Below are 20,860 nucleotides of genomic sequence, written 5' to 3'. Positions count from 1 at the left end.
GTTGTATCCAAACTAGGCTAAGGATTCCACATATGCCACCTACATATGAAATTCTTGTGCCTGGGATGGAAATTGCTGATGACATGTCCTTGAAGGAAATGATGTCTTCTCCGTCAGATATACGGAATATGTTGACTTGATGATAAAGACCTGATATTGACATTGTGCCCCAGCTAACTGGACCTCTGACTCTGGCTCGCACCCCACCTACCTCCTTTCAAGACTTTTGTCTCTCCGCACTCCTCGGCTCCCACCACCAGCTCGAGTGTCCATCCAGCAATTTGTTAAGCACTTTGGGATGTCTTCCTCGCATGAAAGTCGCTGCATAAATGTCTTGTCTCTCCATGTTACTCACAAATCATGTAAAAACGGCATATATCAGCTTCCCAGTTCCACTTTCCTCAAACTCCAGACTATACAGAGCTGCGCAGTTTCAATCCTTGGGCACCAAACACTCTTAAGTACGTCAAGCCCATCTTCGGCCAGATTAACTGGGTCCCTATCCCCAAGCAGGCCAACTTAATTCCCCACCAACTCCAGCTCGTTTCATACCGGCCTCCCTGCCTGCTCCACCTCATCAGAGGCGGGTGAACCCTTCAGCAACTTCCATCTCCCCCTCGGCAACTTTCTCTCAAAATCCCTTCCCTACGCCTCACCCTCTTCCTTCCGTTGCTTTCAAATCCCACCTGAACTCTTCTCTCTTTCACTGTATTTTTCGCCGCCTTAACCCTCCCGCGCGCACAGCCTCCTCCCACCACGGACCCCGCTCAGTTTTGTAAAGCGCTTTGAGATGTCCTTTCGATGGGGATCTGACTCTCCAGAGCGGTGCTGGGGATGTGCTGCGCTGCCAGAGGTGCCGTCCGTTAGATGAGACGCTAAACCGAGATCCCGTCTCAGCGCAATTTGTTGTGCTTTGTTGTCCGGGTGTCGAGATAACGACGACAAGTTTGAAAAGAGAAGGGGCGTCTCTCCCGGTGCCCTGGAGATACAATATTATAATTGCAGTCGTCCCGTAGCTCAGGGGTGAGAGCACTCGCCTCGCGGGCGAGAGACTTGGGTTTGGCTCCCGGGCAGAGCAAAACATTGGGCGAGTTTCCTCACTCCACACGGATCTGTTCGCACAGCAGGGAGGGGGGACCCGGTTGTTAATCGATTGGTGGGTCGCTTTCCCGGGGGTTGTGGGGGGGGGATAATAATCCCCTTTTTTTAAAAAAAAGCGCAGTCACTCACTCCACGGCTGTTTGCGGGGACGTTGTTGGGCGCAATTGGCTGCCGCGTTTCGTCCCAGAAGACGCAGTCACTACACTTTGCAGTATTTTCTGTGACGAGACGCGATACGGAATTGGGGGCTTATTATTTGGATCATAATTATGATGTTGAGGAGGAGCCTGAGCCGAGCGGGGGCTGTGCTGGGGCGGGGCTGTGCTGGGGCGGGGGCTGTGCTGGGGCGGGGGCTGTGCTGGGGCGGGGGCTGTGCTGGGGTGGGGCTGTGCTGGGGCGGGGGCGGTGATTGGCTGCCGAGGGGCGGGGGCGGTGATTGGCTGCCGAGGGTTCGGGGCGGTGATTGGCTGCCGAGGGGCGGTGGGGATTGGCTGCCGAGGGGCGGGGGCGGTGATTGGCTGCCGAGGGGCGGGGGCGGTGATTGGCTGCCGAGGGGCGGGGGCGGTGATTGGCTGCCGAGGGGCGGGGGCGGTGATTGGCTGCCGAGGGGCGGGGGCTGTGATTGGCTGCCGAGGGGCGGGGGCGGTGATTGGCTGCCGAGGGGCGGGGGCGGTGATTGGCTGCCGAGGGTTCGGGGCGGTGGGGATTGGCGGAGCTCAGGTTTGATTTTCTTTACAGTTTGTGGTGAATCCGCGCGAGATTCAAACACAGAGAGAGAGAGAGAGAGGGAGTGAGAGAGGGGGAGAGGGAGTGAGAGAGAGAGAGAGAGGGGGAGAGGGAGTGAGAGAGAGAGAGGGGGAGAGGGAGTGAGAGAGAGAGAGGGAGTGAGAGAGGGGGAGAGGGAGTGAGAGAGAGAGAGAGGGGGAGAGGGAGTGAGAGAGAGAGAGGGGAGAGGGAGTGAGAGAGAGAGAGAAGGGGAGAGGGAGTGAGAGAGAGAGAGAAGGGGAGAGGGAGTGAGAGAGAGAGAGAGGGGGAGAGGGAGTGAGAGAGAGAGAGAAGGGGAGAGGGAGTGAGAGAGAGAGAGAGAGAGGGGGAGAGGGAGTGAGAGAGAGAGAGAAGGGGAGAGGGAGTGAGAGAGAGAAGGGGAGAGGGAGTGAGAGAGAGAGAGGGACAGAGAGGGACACAGACACAGCTGTGAGGACGGTAACACTCGGCAGTGACGGGAACAATATCAACTGCCGAGTTACAGGCAAGTCCGGAACCGACTGTCCCTCCGTCTGTCTCTCTCTCTCTGTCTCTCTCTCTGTGTCTCTCTCTCTGTCTCTCTCTCTCTCTGTCTCTCTCTCTCTGTCTCTCTCTCTGTGTCTCTCTCTCTCTCTGTCTCTCTCTCTCTGTCTCTCTCTGTCTGTCTCTGTCTCTCTCTCTGTCTCTCTCTCTCTGTCTCTCTCTGTCTCTCTCTCTGTGTCTCTGTGTGTCTCTCTCTCTCTGTCTCTCTCTGTCTCTCTCTCTCTGTCTCTCTCTCTGTCTCTCTCTCTGTGTGTCTCTCTCTGTGTCTCTCTCTCTGTCTCTCTCTGTGTGTGTCTCTCTCTCTGTGTCTCTCTCTCTGTGTCTCTTTCTCTGTCTCTCTCTCTCTGTCTCTCTCTCTGTCTCTCTCTGTGTGTGTCTCTCTCTCTCTGTGTCTCTCTCTGTATGTGTCTCTCTCCGTCTCTCTCTCTCTGTCTCTCTGTATGTGTCTCTCTCTGTCTCTCTGTATGTGTCTCTCTCTGTGTCTGTCTCTCTCTCTGTCTCTCTCTGTGTCTGTCTCTCTCTCTGTCTCTCTCTCTCTGTCTGCGGTGCGGTTTTTCTTGTTATCCTCCAAAAGTGGACGATTTTTCGAAATCCTCATTAACCTTAAAAACCTTTCCCTGAGCGCGTGTCGGTCGGTCCAGGTCCAGCCTCAAACCAAAGGTTCTCAGTGGGAAGGAGACGGGATTGATCATACAGTGTTGTCCCTGTCTCCGACATTTATCATCTGTAAATAATAATAATAATATTAACAATCCTTGCATTGATACAGCGCCGTATCACGTCTTCGAGACGTCGCAAAGCGCTTCACAGATTACACTGTAAAGCGTAGCGACTGTATATTTGTGGGCGAAACTGGGAGACATCTGTCACCTATTCTCCTCTGTGACGATAGCAAATTAGCTCCGAGGGAAGAGCTGAATACTCAGTAACAAAGAGACCCCGCTTCATTTCGCACCGTCAGTTTAGTGATTGTCGGAATCAAATCATTCGAATGTTAACAGAACAGCAGTTTAAGGCTCTTAAAGAAACGCTACTTCAGTGAGCGAGGGGGTAAACTTGTGGGACGGGCTCCCCAGGGAGGGAGACAGGCCCTGGAAGCAGAAAACGTTGTTTGTTTCAAGAACAAACTAGATAGGTTTCTGCTAGAAAATAATATCTGGGGATACAGTATATAGTCTGGGACACGACATGTCAAGCGACTGCCAGGAGAGTGGAAGGCGAACTGGATGGGCCTCGGTCTTCTTTCGCCTTGTAGCACATTCTTAAGTGCCTCTTTCTCGATCTCTGTTGTTACTGAACTATTGCCAAACTTTGCTGAGAGTGGCCCCGGACACATGTGACCAGGTGCAAAATTGGAGAATATAATCTGCCCCGTCTCTCATCATAGTTTAACCCACTTAAAGCCTGGTATTAATCTAATGAGAATGGACACCCTCCAAGGCTAGAACTGTATATCTTTCCTAAGATTGGGTACACAAAACTGAACACAGGACTCCAAGTGAGGTCTGACCAGCCTCTGTATAACTGGAGCAGTACCTCCTTATTTTTAGATTTCAAACCTCTCGTAATAAATGTAACCCTTCAGCTTATTGACTGTTTTCCCTCACCCACAAACTAGGTTTTTAATGATGATTGACTATTCAATGATCTATGGACTAGAACCACTAGCTGTCTGCTCATCCAGCTTGAATCATGCTCCCCATTTAGACCGACTCCCAAACACTATCTTTCCATCCAGAATGTACTATCTCACACTGTTCATAATTTACATGATGACCAAATGATATGTTGAATCAGTTAAAGACAGAACAGGAGTCTCTGTGTGATTGTAAAATGAATCTTATCCATTGCTCACATTAGTGGGAACGTGTATAATTCGCTCTCCATCCCAGAGTTGCAATGGAAACACTGGAGGAATTTGACAGGGAATGCCCTCTGAGCATGATGTTCTGTAAGCGTCTGACAGAGGACGAGTTTGAAGCACAAACATTGACGTACACGGAAAAGGCCCTGCAGGAACTGTTCCACACCATGGACCAGAATCCCAAACTGTGTGAGAAGGTGGTGAGGAGACGCAAACAGACCGAGCTGGAGAAGGCCGGATTGAAGTCGTTAGTCAAGGTAATTCAGTAAAGCCAACGAGACAACCAACAGCAACAACTTGCATTTATATAGCGCCCCTAGGGCGGGGTCTCAGAGCGTTGGAGTCACAGTGGCGAAATCTGACAAGAAGCCAACGGATGAGGGAGGCAACCGTAAGCATGATCGCAAAGAAAAGTTTTTAGCGGGATTTGAAGGTGGGGAGGGGGGGCAAGGCGGAGGGATTGAGGGAGAGAGTTCCAGAGTTTCAGTGAGTAGTGGCTGAAGGCACGGCCTCCGATGGTGGAATAGTGGGCACAAGGATCAATTAGGAGGCCAGAGCCAGCTGAACGGAGGCAGTCGGTGGTGGAGTGGGCAGTAAGCAGGTCGGAGAGGTAGGGAGGTGCGAGGGAATGAAGTGATTTGAATACGAGAAATGGGGGTAATTAGAACAAACACAAATTAAATGGAAAGCGACTGTAGGCGTGGTTTAAAAAGATAATGTAAATAATATTTAACAGCAACTTGCATTTATACAGTTCCCCTCACGCAGGTACCATCCCTTAATAAATAATACATAACATCATAATGTAAGGATCAATATTGCATGAAATGTCAAGTGTTAGTTATTCCCTGAAGTGGATCAAACTCCAGTAACCCTGAATGCTTTCTTCACAGGCTAAGTTTTTCTCTGCTGTGGACGGCCACATGAATCGGTGTAATGCTGTTGGAACAGACGAGTTGCAAGAGAGACTTGGACACCTGAAGGAGGAGATGAAGAAAGTACATTCCTACTGCACTGGTAAGGTTGCTCTTTGTGTCTCAATACCTGGAAAAACCAAGGACACGTATTCCACTTCCATGAAAGAGGTATAATATTTCTGTGATGTAAGATAGGGAGGAAATAATAATTCCGACTTTTGGCACAATGATCCAAATAATGGAGGGAATATAGTGCAACATAAGGTCTCCCATCCAGTCCAGGGCAGCCTTTGAAATCAAATAACAAGTGGGTAAATCCACTAAATGCGAATAGAAACTACTCCTTGAGTTTGTGATAAGTGAAATGGTCCCGTACTATTGTGAGAATGACTAACATCATGAGGAACAGTGTGCACAGCACTTGCAACCTTCAAAAAGTTATTTACTTTTCTCGTGGAGTCCTGTAGCGTTGTGGCTAGTGCGCTTGCCTTGCAAGCGAGAGGATTCTGGTTCGATTTCCAGCCGGGGCGAAACCATAGATACGTTTCCTTACTCTGGTCGCCTCTGTTTACCTAGCAGTAATTTGGAACTCAATTGTTAGTCGTTTGGCGGATCGCTTTCCGGGGGTAATAATTCCTTTTAAGATAAAAAGAACAACAACAACAAGATTACATTTATATAGCGCTTTTCACTTCGGGAGGACGTCCCAAGGCGCTGGACAAAGTACAGCGTTTCAGACCCGAGCTGGGGTTGGGGAGCCAGTGGAGTCGGGCAAGAGTGGGGGAGGTGGGGTCACGGAGTTTGGTGCGGGAGAGGACACGGGCTGCAGAGTTCTGGATTATCTGCAGCCTGTGCAGGGAGGAGTTGGGAAGGCCGACAAGCAGGGGGTTTGCATAGTCGAGCCTGGAGGTGATGAAGGCAAAAACAAGAGTTTCAGCGGCCTGAGGGGTGAGGTAGTGGCGGAGTCGGGCGATGTTACGTAGGTGAGGGAAGGCAGAGAAAAAAGTGGTCCCTCAATCCACGGCTGTTTGTGGGATGCTGCTGTGCTCATTTGGCTGCCTCATTTCGCCCACAAAATACACAGTTAATCCACTTCCCAATGTATTCTGTGAATCAGAGAACACGGCCTGCGATTGAAGGGGGTAAATTCAGAACGAATCTACGCAAACACTATTTCAGTGAGCGAATAGTCAACCTGTGGAACAGGCTCCCTAGGGAGACGGTTGAAGCAGGAAGTGTTGATTCTTTCAAACACAGATAAGATAGTTTTCTTTTAGGAAATAACATTATGGGATATAGCACATAGGTAGTTTGGGACATATGTACATGCGACTGCCAGGAAGGTGGAAGGCGAACTAGATGGACCTTGGTCTTTTTTCGTCTAGCATTTCTTATGTTCTTATGAAGTGCTTTGAGACACCTCAACGACGTGATAAGGCACTATATTAAATGCAAGAATTATTATTATTTACATTGCAGAAAATCTATCAGTTTCACTACAACAGATGGAGGATCAAACATAATTATTCGTTTGATGTGTTGAATGTCTAGTTTGGATGATGTAATCATGAATACTTAAAACATTGTGATTTCTGTGCTTTCTAGAGGCCAAAAGGACCTCAAAACGACTAGCTGAAAAGAGGCAAAGGGAACGAGAGGGGGTATCTGTGAACCCAAGTGCTTCACTTGGTCAACAGGCTGCTATGGTTCCACCACCACCACCACCACCTCCTCCTCCTCCAGTTCCTTCTACTGATAAACTTGTGTTTAAAACCCCTTTCAGAGACCAGACCAACCTCTGCAATGTAAGTAAGCAAATTCAACGGGAAGCTTTATTAATGTGGGATGGGGTGAGAACGAGTTTGATGATCTTTTGGGGAGAGGATTAATCGTCAAAGCTGTGTATTTAGTTCAGGGACGTACGTTCCCGTTACTCTGTATTTGACGTCTGAGACCTGTTCTCTGCTCTGCAGCAAGAAAACATTGAGCCAGCAACGCCAGATCTACTGGAGAGTTATGGATTGGCTAAATTTAATCGACGTTGTCAGAGGTATTGAACATTAAATTTAAGAGTTTGTATTTACACCCACAAAATATCCAGTCAATTCACTCCACAGTATATCCTGTGAAGCGCTTTGAGACATCTCGTAGACATAATAAGGCGCTATATCAAATGCAAGTATTATTATTACTTATCAAGGATCCAAACCCTTGTCTTCAAATTCCTCCACTTCTCTGCACCCCCCCTACCTCTCTGACCTCCTTTCTCCTCAAAACAGTTCCCGTTACCTTCGTTCCACCGGGTATGGTCTGGCCTCCTCCTTGTCACCCGATTCCTCCGCTCCACCCTCAGCGGCCGTGCCTTCATCCACCATACCCCGAGGCTCTGGAACTCCCTTCCTCACTCCCTTCGCCTCGCCCCCTCTCTTCCTATTTTCAGATCTCTGCTGAAGACCATTCTTTTCGACCGCACCTTTGGTCACCTTCCTCCCCCTCCCCCTGGCTCGGTCCTGGGATCCGTTAGTGTGAAGTGCTCTGAGACGCCGTCCGGCGTGGAGGACGCTATATAAATCCAAGTTGAAGTTATAAGACAACAACTAATTACATTTGTACAGCGTGTTTCACGACAGGAAGATGTTCCAAACACAGCCCTTCAGTACACCATATTGCCATGCGCTGAGTCTGAAACTGGAGTGATGAAATTGCTCGTCAGTTGAGCGGAGATTGTGGGTTGGGGGGTAAGCAGTTCGGAGACCCTAAAGTATAATATTTTATACATAATATTTATGCCACTATATTTATTAGCCACCTTTCTTGTTTGCTAGATTGGTTTGTTTAGAAATTGGGTCAGTCGGTATTTGTAATGCATTAACGTTAAAAAAAAGCCAGAAGGGTTTCTTCTTTCTTGCTTCACGAGGTGGGCTGAATATAATTTTAGTTTTGTTGAATAGTGCCTTGTTTCGTCACTTTAAGTAATTCCTTTCAAATCTGTGTATAGCTTTGGAAATCTGAAATCTGCCTCTGAGAGTGACCACAGTTCTCAACCTGTCAAAAGTATCCACTCTGAGCTGTTGGCTGCAAATCACTTCAAAAGACTGCGTACAACTGGAATTCATAGGTATGTATGTGGAGTCCCGTAGTATAGCGGAACTCGCCTCGCAAATGAGGACCTGGGTTTCATTCTTGGACGGGGAGAAACCTTAGGCAAGTTTCCTTACTCCACACGTCTCTGTTTACCTCGCAGTAAGCAGGAACCCAGTTGTTATTCGATTGGCGGAATGCTTTACGGGGGTAATAATCCCTTCAAAAACAAATTAGTCATTCAATCAAGGACTGTTTTTGGGTCACGGCTTTGCGCGATTGGCTGCCGCGTTTGGCTGTTCCGCTTTCACTAAAAGCTTTATTGTTTTTAATCGTCTCCGGGGTTCAATCTCTTGTGCTGCGGATTGTATTACTTAATTATTACTAACCTGTTGCTGCCCACCTCGAGGAATGATTCCTGTCTTGTTTGCTGTAGATCACCAGGTGGGACTCCATCCAAAACACCCCGCAGTCTCGCACTGGAAGAGGAGGTGAACTCTCCTGCATCTGCCTTCAACGCGACTCTGCTAAATAAATTCCGCAATACCAAGAGCCCCGCAGAAAGCATGCCGCGCTCACCATCCACCAGTGACAGTGAGAACTCGGCATTCGCCACACCTTCAGAGACCCCGTGAGTCAGTCTCTGCCACCTCGCCTTTTACCAGCCACTTACACAGCTCTGGCCCCCATCACACTGACTCTCAGTTAGAATTCAAGAACATTTCTCATGAAATTTACGCTTGGTGGATAGAGGGTCTTCTATATGATCGCTTTGCTTTATTTATGTATTGGTGTGCATAGGGTATGAGGAATCTCATTACTATTTTAATAGTGATTCAAATGCAAAATAATAATCCAAAAGGAGTTACAAATTCTACCTTTAGCTATTTCAGACATGCCGGCTGGAATTTGTGCCACGTTCTAAGTCAAGGTGGATGCATTCTGCCTGAATAGTTTGTCCACGTTTCCTGCGGCACCTTATTTTTAACTCATTATTTGAAGCCTGATTTGGTTTTCAAAAGGGGCTCCAGGAATTCTTGGAACATATCAACATTTTAAAGATCCAATTGAGACCGTTTGAAACAGTTTTACTCAATACGTTTAAGGGGAAAATTGATGAATATCTGAGGGAAAATAATAATTTCTGAGAATAATTATAATAACCGGGGGTGGGGATTGAAATGACAGAGGCTCCTATACAAACACTGGGCCAAATGGCCTACTTTGGTGTTGTAGATTGAGTGTGTGTGAATATTGAGCTTCAAAGCTATTATCCTACAGCATTATTTTCTGCTCTGCCTTTTCCCGTTTTAAAAACACGATGGGTGAATGCCGACAATCTGCAGATACTAACCCTGACTAGGCTTCCTGTCCAATTTCCTGTAGCTGCAGTTGCAGCCCACATGTGTTTGTGTGTGTGGGAGAGGTGGGGCTGATTTGGTTGTATATACAATGGGATGATAACAATTCGCTGCAAAATGGCCTGTATTTTGCAACTAATTTAAACAGACGCTCGCCTCACCCTCATCACCAGAAAAATCTATCAGATCACCTTAACGTGTTTTTAAAAGGGTATTAGAGCACAACCATAACTGGTATTAAGGGGCTTTTTCTTTGCCCCCTTCCACACATCAAAATCTGGAGCCGTATCTTTAATATTACATTATACCAATTTTTGGCAGCCTTTTGGATGAGGCCTTGGCTGCCTGCTTAAGTGGCCCATTTAAAGATCCCGTGTCATTTGAGAAAACAAGGGAATTGGTATCCTGGCCAACAATTGAATAATCTTAACCAAAACTGAAGGTTATTTAGTTATATAGCAGTGACCACAACAGCTGTATACTGTTATTACGTCATGTTGTGATAATTGACAAGTCTGAATTCTAGACAGTCTGAATTCTAGACTGTCATTTAACATGTGGAGCACTTGGAAAATCTCTATTTCAGTTGGTTTAGTTTGTTCCAACTAAAATTCTTCCTGAAAATGACTGGATATTTTCGCAAAGATTCAAAAAGAATTGCTAAACTGAAGGGAAATTGTATATAATTTGCTTAATAGCCCAATACTTTACCTATCTATGTTGGGCTATACTGCGACTTTTTAGCTGAAATGTATGTAGTGAGGCCCTGAGTGTATCTTGCTGAATTCCTAGACTGTTATATCTGTTGTTGGGTTTCTATTTTTTATTCTTTAAAAAATAATTTGTAATTGAAGGATTTTATATGGAGAGTCCACCAACAACAACTTGCACTTATATAGCGCCCTCCACGCAGGGCAGTGTCTCAGACCAATGGCAGCTTCCTTTATTTTAATTTTACAGAGTCTTGTAGAAGGTCATTACCTGATCTGATGAATTCAACATTGACTCTGTTTGAATTACACAAGGTTCTCACAAAGTACTATTCAGGGCCAAACTAATTAAGAGAATATTACAAGGATATGAGCTTTAAAAACAATTCTGATTCTATTTTTCTAAAACATTTGTATGATTTTATTTTCTAGATTTGCATAGCGATTGACTGTTGTTGTGCTAGTAGTTTTTTGCCTGTGTTTCAGCTTCAGACTGTGCTTACTGGTGTGGGAATGGGAATGCAATATATTGGTGTGTGATTAAAAACTGGCAATGCTATCCAAGTGTTATGAAATAAAACACACAGCGTTTTCTTGACAGTTGCCTGTATCATGTAATTGCTCCCAATGGAAGAACACTGCAACATATAGCTCATACGATACTACATTGAGTCATAATGCCTTACTCAGAACTTAGCTCCTACTTTCAATAGAAAATCTGAGTCACAATTCAAGCCAGTCTAATTTCAGCTGAGACTTGGTCTGGTTTACTTAACTTTTGCCAAATTTCTGACTTTTGTTTTGTGTGTGATTCTTGCACTATTTGAATTGAAAGTTTAATAAATTACACTGAATACACAGATCAGCTCAGTCTTTCATTTTATTTAATCCAGGAAGTGAACCCTCTTAATGCCCACAAAGTGCTAATTGGTTCAAACCACATTGTTCCTAATGTCGTGTCAACGATCACTTATAGAGTCTGTGTAAAAGGTAAATATGGAGCAAGATATTTACATATCATACTCTTCACTATACTCCACATATTGCAAGGAACATGATAAGTAGTAAAAGTTCCTGATGCACTAATAACCACTATACGTAGTAAAATTATCATATAATAAATCTATTGCACTTTTAGGGATTTTTCAGCCTGAAGGTTTCACTCTCTGACAGGTATGACAGCACCTCTCCACAGCGAGCATCAATTTTCAGAGTAGCCAAAGCATCTGCTCTGGTCGCCCCAATGTTCAACAATGCAATTGGCAGCTTCTTCTCATGAGCTGCGACAATGAATCTGTATCCTGAATATACCTGTAAGCAGAACAAAGGTGGAATCAGCTACTCATGTTTACGTCTTACCCAGGCATGTGCAATGCAGAAAAGCAGGCTTGAATTCAACATGGAGTGGGAAACAAAGGCATTTCCTGAATACATTATGTTACAAAGCCCTGAGGTATTTGGGCTTGGAGACTTGGTTTTAACTCCAAAGTTTAAAGAGTCTTTCACAGACACAGAAAAATATAGACTAAACGAATTACTGATATAACAGAGATGATTTATCCACACTAATTGGTTCCAGACCTACTGCAGAAAATGTGTGTACATACTTAATAAAACTCACTGAAATTTGTTTCTATTTTCAATGAAATTCAGGGAAAAAAATATTTTTTTTACTGATCGTCTTTCTCCAAAACTGCAAGTACCTGATGGTGAAAGTCAATAAAAGAAACTATTTTTGTAATATAATAATATATATAATAATAATCTTTGCATTTGAGATAGCGCTTTTCACGTCGGGAGGACGTTCCAAAGCGCTTCACAGAACACACTAAAGTGAATTGACTGTATATTTGTGGGCGAACGCGGCAGCCAATTGCGCACAGCAATGTCCCACAAACAGTCATAGATTGAAAATGACCAATTTATTATTTTTTTTATATATACTCTTTAAGTGGTACTGTTATTCGCATGACACAACTAAACCCAGGTTCTGTTGGGTGATATAGACGAACATCACAGATAGCATAGGACTGTTTCAAAGGAATGCAGGAGAATCTGTGTTAGGCCCTGGTTTTGAGTCCCATCACTCACTCACCTGAAGAGAAGAACCTGCAACCAAGATCGCATCTGACTCAGCAAGACGCTGATGAACAAAATTAACTTTCTCCCTGTTCACGGAGTCTCCAAAAAAGGTGACGTCGGGTTTCAAAATGCCACCACATCTCTGGCATTCTGGAATGAGGAAATTTTTCACTTGCTCATCAGTCAGGAAAACATCTCCATCTGGAGCCACTCCATGGCCTTCCTCATCCCAGCCAGGATTCAAAGCTAAGAATTGTTCCTGAAGGTGAGTTCTCAAGGTCATATCCTTACAGTTGAGGCAGATCACCCTGTGTGTACAGCCATGAAGCTCTGTAAGCCGCTGGCTCTCTGCCTTCCCGTGCAAAGCATCTACATTTTGAGTTACCAGCCAGTGGACTTTTCCCAGCTTCTCCCAGTGACTCAAAACCCAGTGGGCCACATTTGGCTGGTGGGAGCTAAATTGGGGCCAGCCAATATAGTTCCGTGCCCAGTATCTTTGCCTAGCTCTGGCACTGCAGATGAATTCTGAGTGTTGAATGGGACGCCGTTCTGTTCTAGCGTAAAGTCCCACTGCTTCAGAACGGTAATCGGGAATGCCAGATTCTGTCGACATCCCCGCTCCTGTCAGTACAAACAGCTTCTTGGACCGGGAGACAAATTTTTGGAGATCCTCTAGCTTGATGGAGTCCGGAGGAGGACTAGTGGGAACAAAAGCCAAGCTGGGCGCAACCAGTGAACTGAATCTGCAACAACCGAGTCTTGGAAATGTCAATCTCTCAGTGGCTGTAAGCAGAGGCAGAAACTGCATCTACAGAATAAATATAATCTTTAGTGTAAACACAGAGAGCAAGGAAAGAATGCTTAGTGAGTGCTATTGCAAGTATAGAAACATCGCATGATTGTTTACCACATTTAAAATCCCCTCCAACACTTTCTATCCTATCCCCTTTATCACAAAATCCAGAAATCCCAAGTGTTCAGGGTGTTTTATTGTATCCTGGAAATCATGGAGATTTCTAAACTCTGCTGTCTCACATGTTCCTAATTATACTCAGTCCATTTACCTTAGTAATCCAAATTACTGAGGTCTAGAAGGGATATCACTGGAATGTGGAATTGGCATAATTTGGATAAAGTAGATTAAAAGTGAGACGTTGGCCACAAATAGGGCAAACAAACATAAATCTATGCACATTATAAAAGATGCACATCAATAATTGTTGATTTACTGAAAATAACCCAAGAAATTGGCACCTACTGCAAGATTTGTTAGCAGTATAGCTACACCAACAAGCAATGGTTTATTTTCCATAACTAACAATGTAGATTATATTACAACAGAACTGTACAATTCTAAAGTAATGCTTTAGACACCATTTTACATTAGGTTCTGTTATGTGTTTGGTAAAGTCACAAACCATATCACCATGCAATTGATGTCAACTGTGTTGCTTCTAAGCTTATTTCAGTCACTTAAATGACACCCAAAAGTTATTTCAAACAGATCAAATTTTTGCTACTTGAAAATTGTAAATTTGGGTGCAACAGTTGTATAATTAGTTTGTAACCTTGGATTTAGCAAAGCATTAGCCTGGGACAGCTATGAAACAAAATAAAATAGAATTTTATATCAAAATGACAACGTCAAAAAGTCCTGAAACACTTCAGAGGTTGTAAAGTGTAGTCGTGACTGTGAATCTGTAGGAGAGTGCCAGAGCAAATTTGCAGACAGATTCAACAACAACAAATTACATTTGTATAACACCTTTCACGTCAGATCCAATCCCGCGGGCTACAAACGGCCACGACATGAATAATCAATTTATCTGGAGGATTGTTGGCCAGACATCAGGATAAAGTTCCTTTTTTTTTAGAAAAGTGCAATTAAATCTTTAACATCCACCTGAATAGGCAGACGGGATCTCTCGTCCAAAGACAGAACCTGTATCAGTGCAGCACAATCCCTGAACTGCACTGGATTGTCAGCCCAGACAATGAGTCTCTTGATTTATGGCATAAAACAAAACCTATTCAATTAAGATTTACTTCTTTTATTGGCAAACCATAAAAGTTAATGAATTGTCACCGTTCGCCGACAAAAGTACAAATTCAGGGACACTGTGAAACGCCCTCGAGTGCCTCCACACATCCTGAAGTGGCAGCCGGAACCCACAACCTTCTGGCCCTGAGGAAAGACTGCTGATTGAGCCAAGCTGACAAGGGGGGGGGGGGGTTGGGGGGGGCAAGCTGACATGGGGGGGGGGGGAGGGGGCAAGCTGACATGGGGGGGGGGGGGGGGGCAAGCTGACATGGGGGGCAGGGGGCAAGCTGACATGGGGGGGTGGGGGGGCAAGCTGACATGGGGGGGGGGTGGGGGGGCAAGCTGACATGGGGGGGGGGGGGGGGCAAGCTGACATGGGGGGGCAGGGGGCAAGCTGACATGGGGGGGGGTGGGAGGGGGACAAGCTGACATGGGGGGCGGGGGGCAAGCTGACATGGGGGGGTTGAGGGGGGGGCAAGCTGACATGGGGGGGCGGGGGGGCAAGCTGACATGGGGGGGGCGGGGGGCAAGCTGACATGGGGGGGCGGGGGGGGAAGCTGACATGGGGAGGGGTGGGAGGGGGGCAAGCTGACATGGGGGGGGGGCAAGCTGACATGGGGGGGCAGGGGGCAAGCTGACATGGGGGGGCGGGGGGCAAGCTGACATGGGGGGGCGGGGGGGCAAACTGACATGGGGGGGCGGAGGGGGGAAGCTGACATGGGGGGGTTGGGGGGGGGAAGCTGACATGGGGGGGTTGGGGGGGGAAGCTGACATGGGGGGGTTGGGGGGGGGGAAGCTGACATGGGGGGGTTGGGGGGGGGAAGCTGACATGGGGGGTTGGGGGGGGGGAAGCTGACATGGGGGGGTTGGGGGGGGAAGCTGACATGGGGGGGTTGGGGGGGGGGAAGCTGACATGGGGGGCAGGGGGCAAGCTGACATGGGGGGGGTTGGGGGGGCAAGCTGACATGGGGGGGTTGGGGGGGGAAGCTGACATGGGGGGTTTGGGGGGGGAAGCTGACATGGGGGGGTTGGGGGGGGAAGCTGACATGGGGGGTTTGGGGGGGGAAGCTGACATGGGGGGGTTGGGGGGGGAAGCTGACATGGGGGGGGCGGGGGGGGAGGGAAGCTGACATGGGGGGGGGGGGGGAGGGAAGCTGACATGGGGGGGGCGGGGGGGAAGCTGACATGGGGGGGTTGGGGGGGAACATGACACACTGCCCTAATATATATCCCGCGAAGCGCTTCCAGACGCCTCGAAGTCGCGATGAGGCGCTGTGTCAAACGCGAGGATTATTATTAATATTATTAGTTATTATTATTTATTATAAAGCGCTTCACGGGATTTACTGTCAAGTGAATTGACGGTGTATGTTGTGGGCGAAAAAGTAGAGGTGGGGGACGGGCGGGAGAGGCCGGACCCGGACACCGCCCACACCTCAGGGGAATCCAGTGATCGCCGCCGCGGACACTTACTCTGCCGGGATCCCGCCGCTGGGGCCAGGCCGCCGCCCCCCGGACACCAGGCCGCCCCCCCCGACACCAGGCCGCCCCCCCCGGACACCAGGCCGCCCCCCCCCGACACCAGGCAGCTCCCCCCCGGACACCAGGCCGCCCCCCCCCGGACACCAGGCCGCCCCCCGACACCAGGCCGCTCCCCGGACACCAGGCCGCCCCCCGGACACCAGGCCGCTCCCCCCGGACACCAGGCCCCCCCCCCGGACACCAGGCCGCCCCCCCCCGACACCAGGCAGCTCCCCCCCGGACACCAGGCCGCCCCCCGACACCAGGCCGCCCCCCCCGACACCAGGCCGCCCCCCGACACCAGGCCGCCCCCCCCCGACACCAGGCCGCCCCCCGACACCAGGCCGCCGCCCCCCGACACCAGGCCGCCCCCCGACACCAGGCCGCTCCCCGACACCAGGCCGCCCCCCCCCGGACACCAGGCCGCCCCCCCCCGACACCAGGCCGCCCCCCCCCGACACCAGGCCGCCCCCCCCCGACACCAGGCCGCCCCCCCCGACACCAGGCCGCCGCCCCCCGACACCAGGCCGCCCCCCCGACACCAGGCCGCCCCCCCGACACCAGGCCGCCCCCCCGACACCAGGCCGCCCCCCCCGGACACCAGGCCGCTCCCCCCCCGACACCAGGCCGCCCCCCCCCCGACACCAGGCCGCCCCCCCCGACACCAGGCCGCCCCCCCGACACCAGGCCGCTCCCCGACACCAGGCCGCCCCCCCCGGACACCAGGCCGCCCCCCCCCCGACACCAGGCCGCCCCCCCCGACACCAGGCCGCCCCCCCCGACACCAGGCCGCCCCCCCCGACACCAGGCCGCCCCCCCCCGGACACCAGGCCGCTCCCCGACACCACGCCGCTGTTGCCGTGGAAACACTACAACTCCCAGAATGCTCCGCGAAGCGAGCGGGAGGGTGTGGGCGGGGCTGGAGACGCGCATGCGCGCGGGTGCGCGAGTCGGAGGCGGCCATTGGTCAGCACGTGGGTGTGAGTGGGCGGGACCCGCCTTCCGTCCGACCAATAGCAGCCTCGGCGGCGTCAGAACAGCAACAGTCTCGCCATTCTGACCAATAGGAGGTCGCGCGGCCGCACAGCGCTGCCATCAGCGGGACAGGTGGCGGCGCCCGGGGAGGAGACCGGGGCCGGGACCGGGCTGGGCCGGGCCGGGGAGCGGCTGCAGCGCACCGGCCGGGAGCTGTAACTGAGGCAACTTTCCGGGGCAGTCGGGGCCGTCTGCGCTGCAAAGCCTTTCGGTCTGACGGGAGGATCCGTGTGCGCCGCTTCCGCTGCCGGGATCGGAGGCACTGCAGCTTCCGAGTGAAAGGGAGAGAGAGAGAGTGAGTGAGTGAGAGAGAGAGAGAGAGAGTTGTGTGAAGAGCGTGAGTATGGGATCCGGAGGAGCGGCAAACTCCGAACCTCTGTCTCTGTCGCACAGTGTGACATTGGGTTCGTTTCAAGAGACGTCTTGAGCGGTGGAGAAAACCCGTCTTGAAGTACAATGGTCCCGGCACTCCATACAGTGCCTTACACGTGGGCAGGAGGGCTGCAAAGCGATTTACCGTGAGGTGTAGTGACTGAACGCCATCTGACCGAATGGTTAAATGATTAAAATTATCAGGTGTGGCTTTTATGAAATAACGTACTCAGCTTTTTTTTTCTCTAAAGGTACCTTCAGCTGTTTGGGTTTACGTGGAGCCCTTCACGCATTCCTCCGGTCAGTCTGCGAGTCGGTGGAGGAGAATTTCCACATCTCAAGGTTTTGTTTTTGGTAATTACACAGATCGCCTTATTGGGGAGTATCTAAGTCAGTAGTAGAATACGACCCAACTACCGGGCCAGGCTGGTCCCGGGCACTACCTACTACCCAGTAAGGCAACCGTCATAATTACCCCCAAAAAAGTTTGACACGTGGAAATTCTCCTCCATTGAATAACAGACTGACCAAAGGAGTCCCGAGCAAACCCTGACACTGTCAGTTTACCTCCTAACCCTGGATGACTGCGAAGATTCCACTCTAGTGGGTAAAATGCACAAAAGTCCCTTCATGGGCATTGTAAATGTGTACTCTGTACTGAAAAGAATAATAAGGTTTGGGAGGTGTATCAGAGAGAAACATCTGATACACTTGCCATGGACCAGACCATTGCTCCATTGAAATGGGGAATTAGGAAGACCAGGTTTCCAGGATTTCTGACAGTCAAAGTGCCCTATAGATGTGCATAGAATGCTCTGGGGGCTTATAGTATGAGAGTCACTCTATAATAATGATATTTGGTTCTGAGAAGAAAGTGGATTTTAATGATCAGGTTCAACGGTTGAGGGCTGGTATTTATGAAGGCTGTTTGTCTGCAAGTCAAGCTCCATACAAGCTCAGATGTGATGAGAAAGCCTGCCTTGTTGACGGCACCAACTGAAGTTCAGTTCCTTCTCTTCCAGCTCTACTCACCCTGGACCAACATGCCAATTCCCTGCAGCAGCTGTGAGAAGAAACTGGCTGTCCTGAAGCGACCAAAGACCGGCCACTCCCTTTGTAAAGATTGCTTCTTCTGGGCCTTTGAGGAAGAGACTCATCAGACCATCACTTCCGCAAAACTTTTCCACCAGGGAGAGACGGTGGGTATTGGCGCGTCTGGAGGAAAAGACTCGACAGTCTTGGCTCATGTCCTAAAAGTACTGAATGAGCGGTATCACTATGGGTTGAATCTAATCCTGCTCTCTGTGGACGAGGGGATAACCGGGTATCGCGATGACTCCTTAGAGACAGTCAAGAGAAACCAGCAGCAGTATGACCTCCCTCTCAAAATAGTTTCCTATGAAGAGCTGTACGGTTGGACGATGGATCAGATTGTGAAGAAAGTTGGTTTGAAGAATAATTGCACGTTCTGCGGAGTGTTCAGGAGGCAAGCACTTGACCGGGGGGCCATGATGCTGAGGGTGGACAAGGTGTGCACAGGTAACGCAGCATTCAGTCACTGTTCATCCCAACTACGTCACGCACCTTATTCCGTTTCTTGTCTGATCAGCCTCCTGCTTAGCACAGTGTTGCACGTTGTCTGGTATCAGATCCTGCGATGAAGGATGAATCATCAGCTCAGTTAGTGATAATTGCATCTGATTATACAGTTACCATCAGCACAAAACAGTTCCTCACACACAGGGAGAGTCGTGCCATACCACAGTCAGTGTTGAGGGATTGCTGCATTATTATAACAAGCAATGTTGCTGAAACATCTCAAAACATTTCATGGGATTTACTGTATTTTCACCCACAAAGTATACAGTCAATTCACTTTACAGTATATTCTGTGAAGCGCTTTGAGACGTCTCGAAGACGTGAAAAGCGCTATATCAAATACAAGGATTATTATTACTATTGTAGAATAGTAATTCTTTTTTTATCTACAAAATACAGACACTATATTCTAGTCTCAGTGTCTCTGAGTGTCTCATATAGTGTCTAGAATATAGTGTCTCACTAGAATATAGTGTCTGTATTTTGTAGATAAACCCTGCATTGAATTTGCTTGAAATGCTTTGAGATACCTGGACGATGTGGTGATAAGGCGCCATATCAAATGATATCAAGGATTATTATTAACGGAGTTCTCCTATCCAACAGGTCACAATGCTGACGACATTGCTGAGACAGTGCTGATGAACTTCCTGCGCGGTGACATCGCCCGACTCAGGCGCTGCACGGCGATCACCACGGGCAGTGAGGGGGCCATCCCGCGGTGCAAGCCGCTGAAGTACGCCTACGAGAAGGAGATCGTGCTGTACGCTTACTTCAAGAAGCTGGACTACTTCTCCACCGAGTGCGTGTACTCGCCCAACGCGTATCGCGGCTACGCCCGGGCTTTCCTGAAGGACCTGGAGTCCATCCGACCGAGCGCCATCATGGCCGTGATCCACTCGGGCGAGAACCTGTCTGTGAAGGAGGACGTGAAGATGCCGGTTCAGGGCACGTGCGGTCGCTGTGGCTACATCTCCAGTCAGGGACTGTGCAAAGCCTGCGTGCTGCTGGAGGGGCTGAACCGCGGGCTGCCTAAACTCGGCATCGGCAAACACCACAAGCTGCACAGTCGGCTGCTCAGGGACCAGCCTCTCACGGAGAGAGAGGAGAAGAAATTGAAGTCGGTCGACTTTTGAACACGCACAACTTCATTTCTTCTTTTAAGAAAAACAATTCCTCCGCAAATGATTTGTTTTTAAAACGGTAGGAAATCATTTGTGGTCAGGGCGGCAGTTGTGTCTGACCTCCAGCAGAGTGTAGCACTGATGCCCCCGTGCTATGGTTCAGCCCTGTGTTTCACCTCATTATCTGCCGTGCGCGGGTCTTAGTTTTGTCATCCGGTGAAAGTCAATGTATTTTTTTCCCCAAATACACCATCTATATTGGAGCTTTGTGATGTAAATTCAGTCATTAGCACCAAGTCCGAAATGAGTCTTCATAAGAACATAAGAATTTGCTAGGCAAAAGAAGACCATCTGGTCAGTCGCTTGACATGTCGTATCCCAAAGATATTATTTTCTAGCAGAAATCTATCTAACTTATTCTTGAAACAAACAAAATTTTCTGCTTCCAGCGTCTCCTTAGGGAGCCTGTTCCATCTTCATAGGATCTGCATCCGGGGACAATGGGAGACTTATTACCAGGATTATCTCATGATCTAGTGTTTTGGGACATCCAGTGGTTTATTCCCTAAACTCGAAGTTGCTAATGTGAGGAGATCCTGGCTGCAAGGTCTGCTCCTACAGGTCACTATTAGGGGGAAGGGAAGAAGAGGAGACCTTGAAAACAAAATCCCTCCTACATTCTCCTGGACGTGGGTTGAGAAAGTTCACAGTTGGAGCTTAGATTTGGAAATTATATTTCAGGTTGATTCAGAAATATTTGGTTTT

The 20,860-nt window shown here is 49.0% G+C and overlaps 3 protein-coding genes across 6 annotated transcripts; 2 read left to right on the top strand and 1 right to left on the bottom strand.

Annotated features, from left to right (window-relative positions):
• The first annotated feature begins 1,769 nt into the window (after window positions 1–1,769).
• Window positions 1,770–10,919, top strand: LOC103188469 (mitochondrial fission regulator 1-like). Of its 3 annotated transcripts, none has more exons than XM_042337551.1 (7): window positions 1,770–1,821; window positions 4,249–4,509; window positions 5,146–5,269; window positions 6,775–6,974; window positions 7,143–7,219; window positions 8,168–8,287; window positions 8,687–10,919. In XM_042337551.1, the coding sequence occupies exons 2-7, from the start codon at window positions 4,288–4,290 to the stop codon at window positions 8,883–8,885; spliced, it is 942 nt and encodes a 313-aa protein (XP_042193485.1). In that variant the 5' UTR covers window positions 1,770–1,821; window positions 4,249–4,287; the 3' UTR covers window positions 8,886–10,919. The 3 variants fall into 3 exon arrangements, with proteins under 3 accessions (XP_042193485.1, XP_007906686.2, XP_042193484.1); XM_007908495.2 differs by lacking the exon at window positions 1,770–1,821 and adding an exon at window positions 2,248–2,350 and having other exon boundaries at window positions 4,281–4,509; XM_042337550.1 differs by lacking the exon at window positions 1,770–1,821 and adding an exon at window positions 2,248–2,350.
• A 264-nt stretch (window positions 10,920–11,183) lies between these two features.
• On the bottom strand, window positions 11,184–15,981 carry sirt4 (sirtuin 4). The gene is made up of 3 exons (XM_042337549.1): window positions 15,918–15,981; window positions 12,417–13,211; window positions 11,184–11,632 (listed from the first exon to the last, which is right to left on the bottom strand). The coding sequence occupies exons 2-3, from the start codon at window positions 13,209–13,211 to the stop codon at window positions 11,456–11,458; spliced, it is 972 nt and encodes a 323-aa protein (XP_042193483.1). The 5' UTR covers window positions 15,918–15,981; the 3' UTR covers window positions 11,184–11,455.
• Window positions 15,982–17,113: 1,132 nt separating this feature from the next.
• Window positions 17,114–20,448, top strand: ctu1 (cytosolic thiouridylase subunit 1 homolog (S. pombe)). Of its 2 annotated transcripts, none has more exons than XM_007908501.2 (4): window positions 17,114–17,295; window positions 17,624–17,726; window positions 18,395–18,911; window positions 19,578–20,448. In XM_007908501.2, exons 3-4 carry the CDS (start codon window positions 18,416–18,418, stop codon window positions 20,105–20,107), a joined length of 1,026 nt encoding a protein of 341 aa, XP_007906692.1. In that variant the 5' UTR covers window positions 17,114–17,295; window positions 17,624–17,726; window positions 18,395–18,415; the 3' UTR covers window positions 20,108–20,448. The 2 variants fall into 2 exon arrangements, with proteins under 2 accessions (XP_007906692.1, XP_007906690.1); XM_007908499.2 differs by lacking the exon at window positions 17,624–17,726 and adding an exon at window positions 17,394–17,576.
• The last annotated feature ends 412 nt before the right edge of the window (window positions 20,449–20,860 follow it).

The sequence above is a fragment of the Callorhinchus milii genome, unplaced genomic scaffold, assembly GCF_018977255.1.
Source record: "Callorhinchus milii isolate IMCB2004 unplaced genomic scaffold, IMCB_Cmil_1.0 Scaffold8, whole genome shotgun sequence".
Taxonomy (NCBI): domain Eukaryota; kingdom Metazoa; phylum Chordata; class Chondrichthyes; order Chimaeriformes; family Callorhinchidae; genus Callorhinchus; species Callorhinchus milii.
The sequence above is the reverse complement of the archived record's forward strand: the minus strand, read 5'-3'. Positions and strand labels throughout refer to the sequence as shown.

Bases quoted from the DNA above. Each gene is read 5' to 3' on its own strand.
- LOC103188469 (XM_042337551.1), top strand. From the start codon at position 4,288: ATGGAAACACTGGAGGAATTTGACAGGGAATGCCCTCTGAGCATGATG. The intron at 5,270-6,774 runs GTAAGGTTGCTC...TGTGCTTTCTAG, and splicing joins AGTACATTCCTACTGCACTG to AGGCCAAAAGGACCTCAAAA. The intron at 7,220-8,167 runs GTATTGAACATT...ATCTGTGTATAG, and splicing joins TTTAATCGACGTTGTCAGAG to CTTTGGAAATCTGAAATCTG.
- sirt4 (XM_042337549.1), bottom strand. From the start codon at position 13,211: ATGCAGTTTCTGCCTCTGCTTACAGCCACTGAGAGATTGACATTTCCA. The intron at 11,633-12,416 runs GTGAGTGAGTGA...TTCTGCTTACAG, and splicing joins TTGCAGGTTCTTCTCTTCAG to GTATATTCAGGATACAGATT.
- ctu1 (XM_007908501.2), top strand. From the start codon at position 18,416: ATGCCAATTCCCTGCAGCAGCTGTGAGAAGAAACTGGCTGTCCTGAAG. The intron at 18,912-19,577 runs GTAACGCAGCAT...CCTATCCAACAG, and splicing joins GGTGGACAAGGTGTGCACAG to GTCACAATGCTGACGACATT.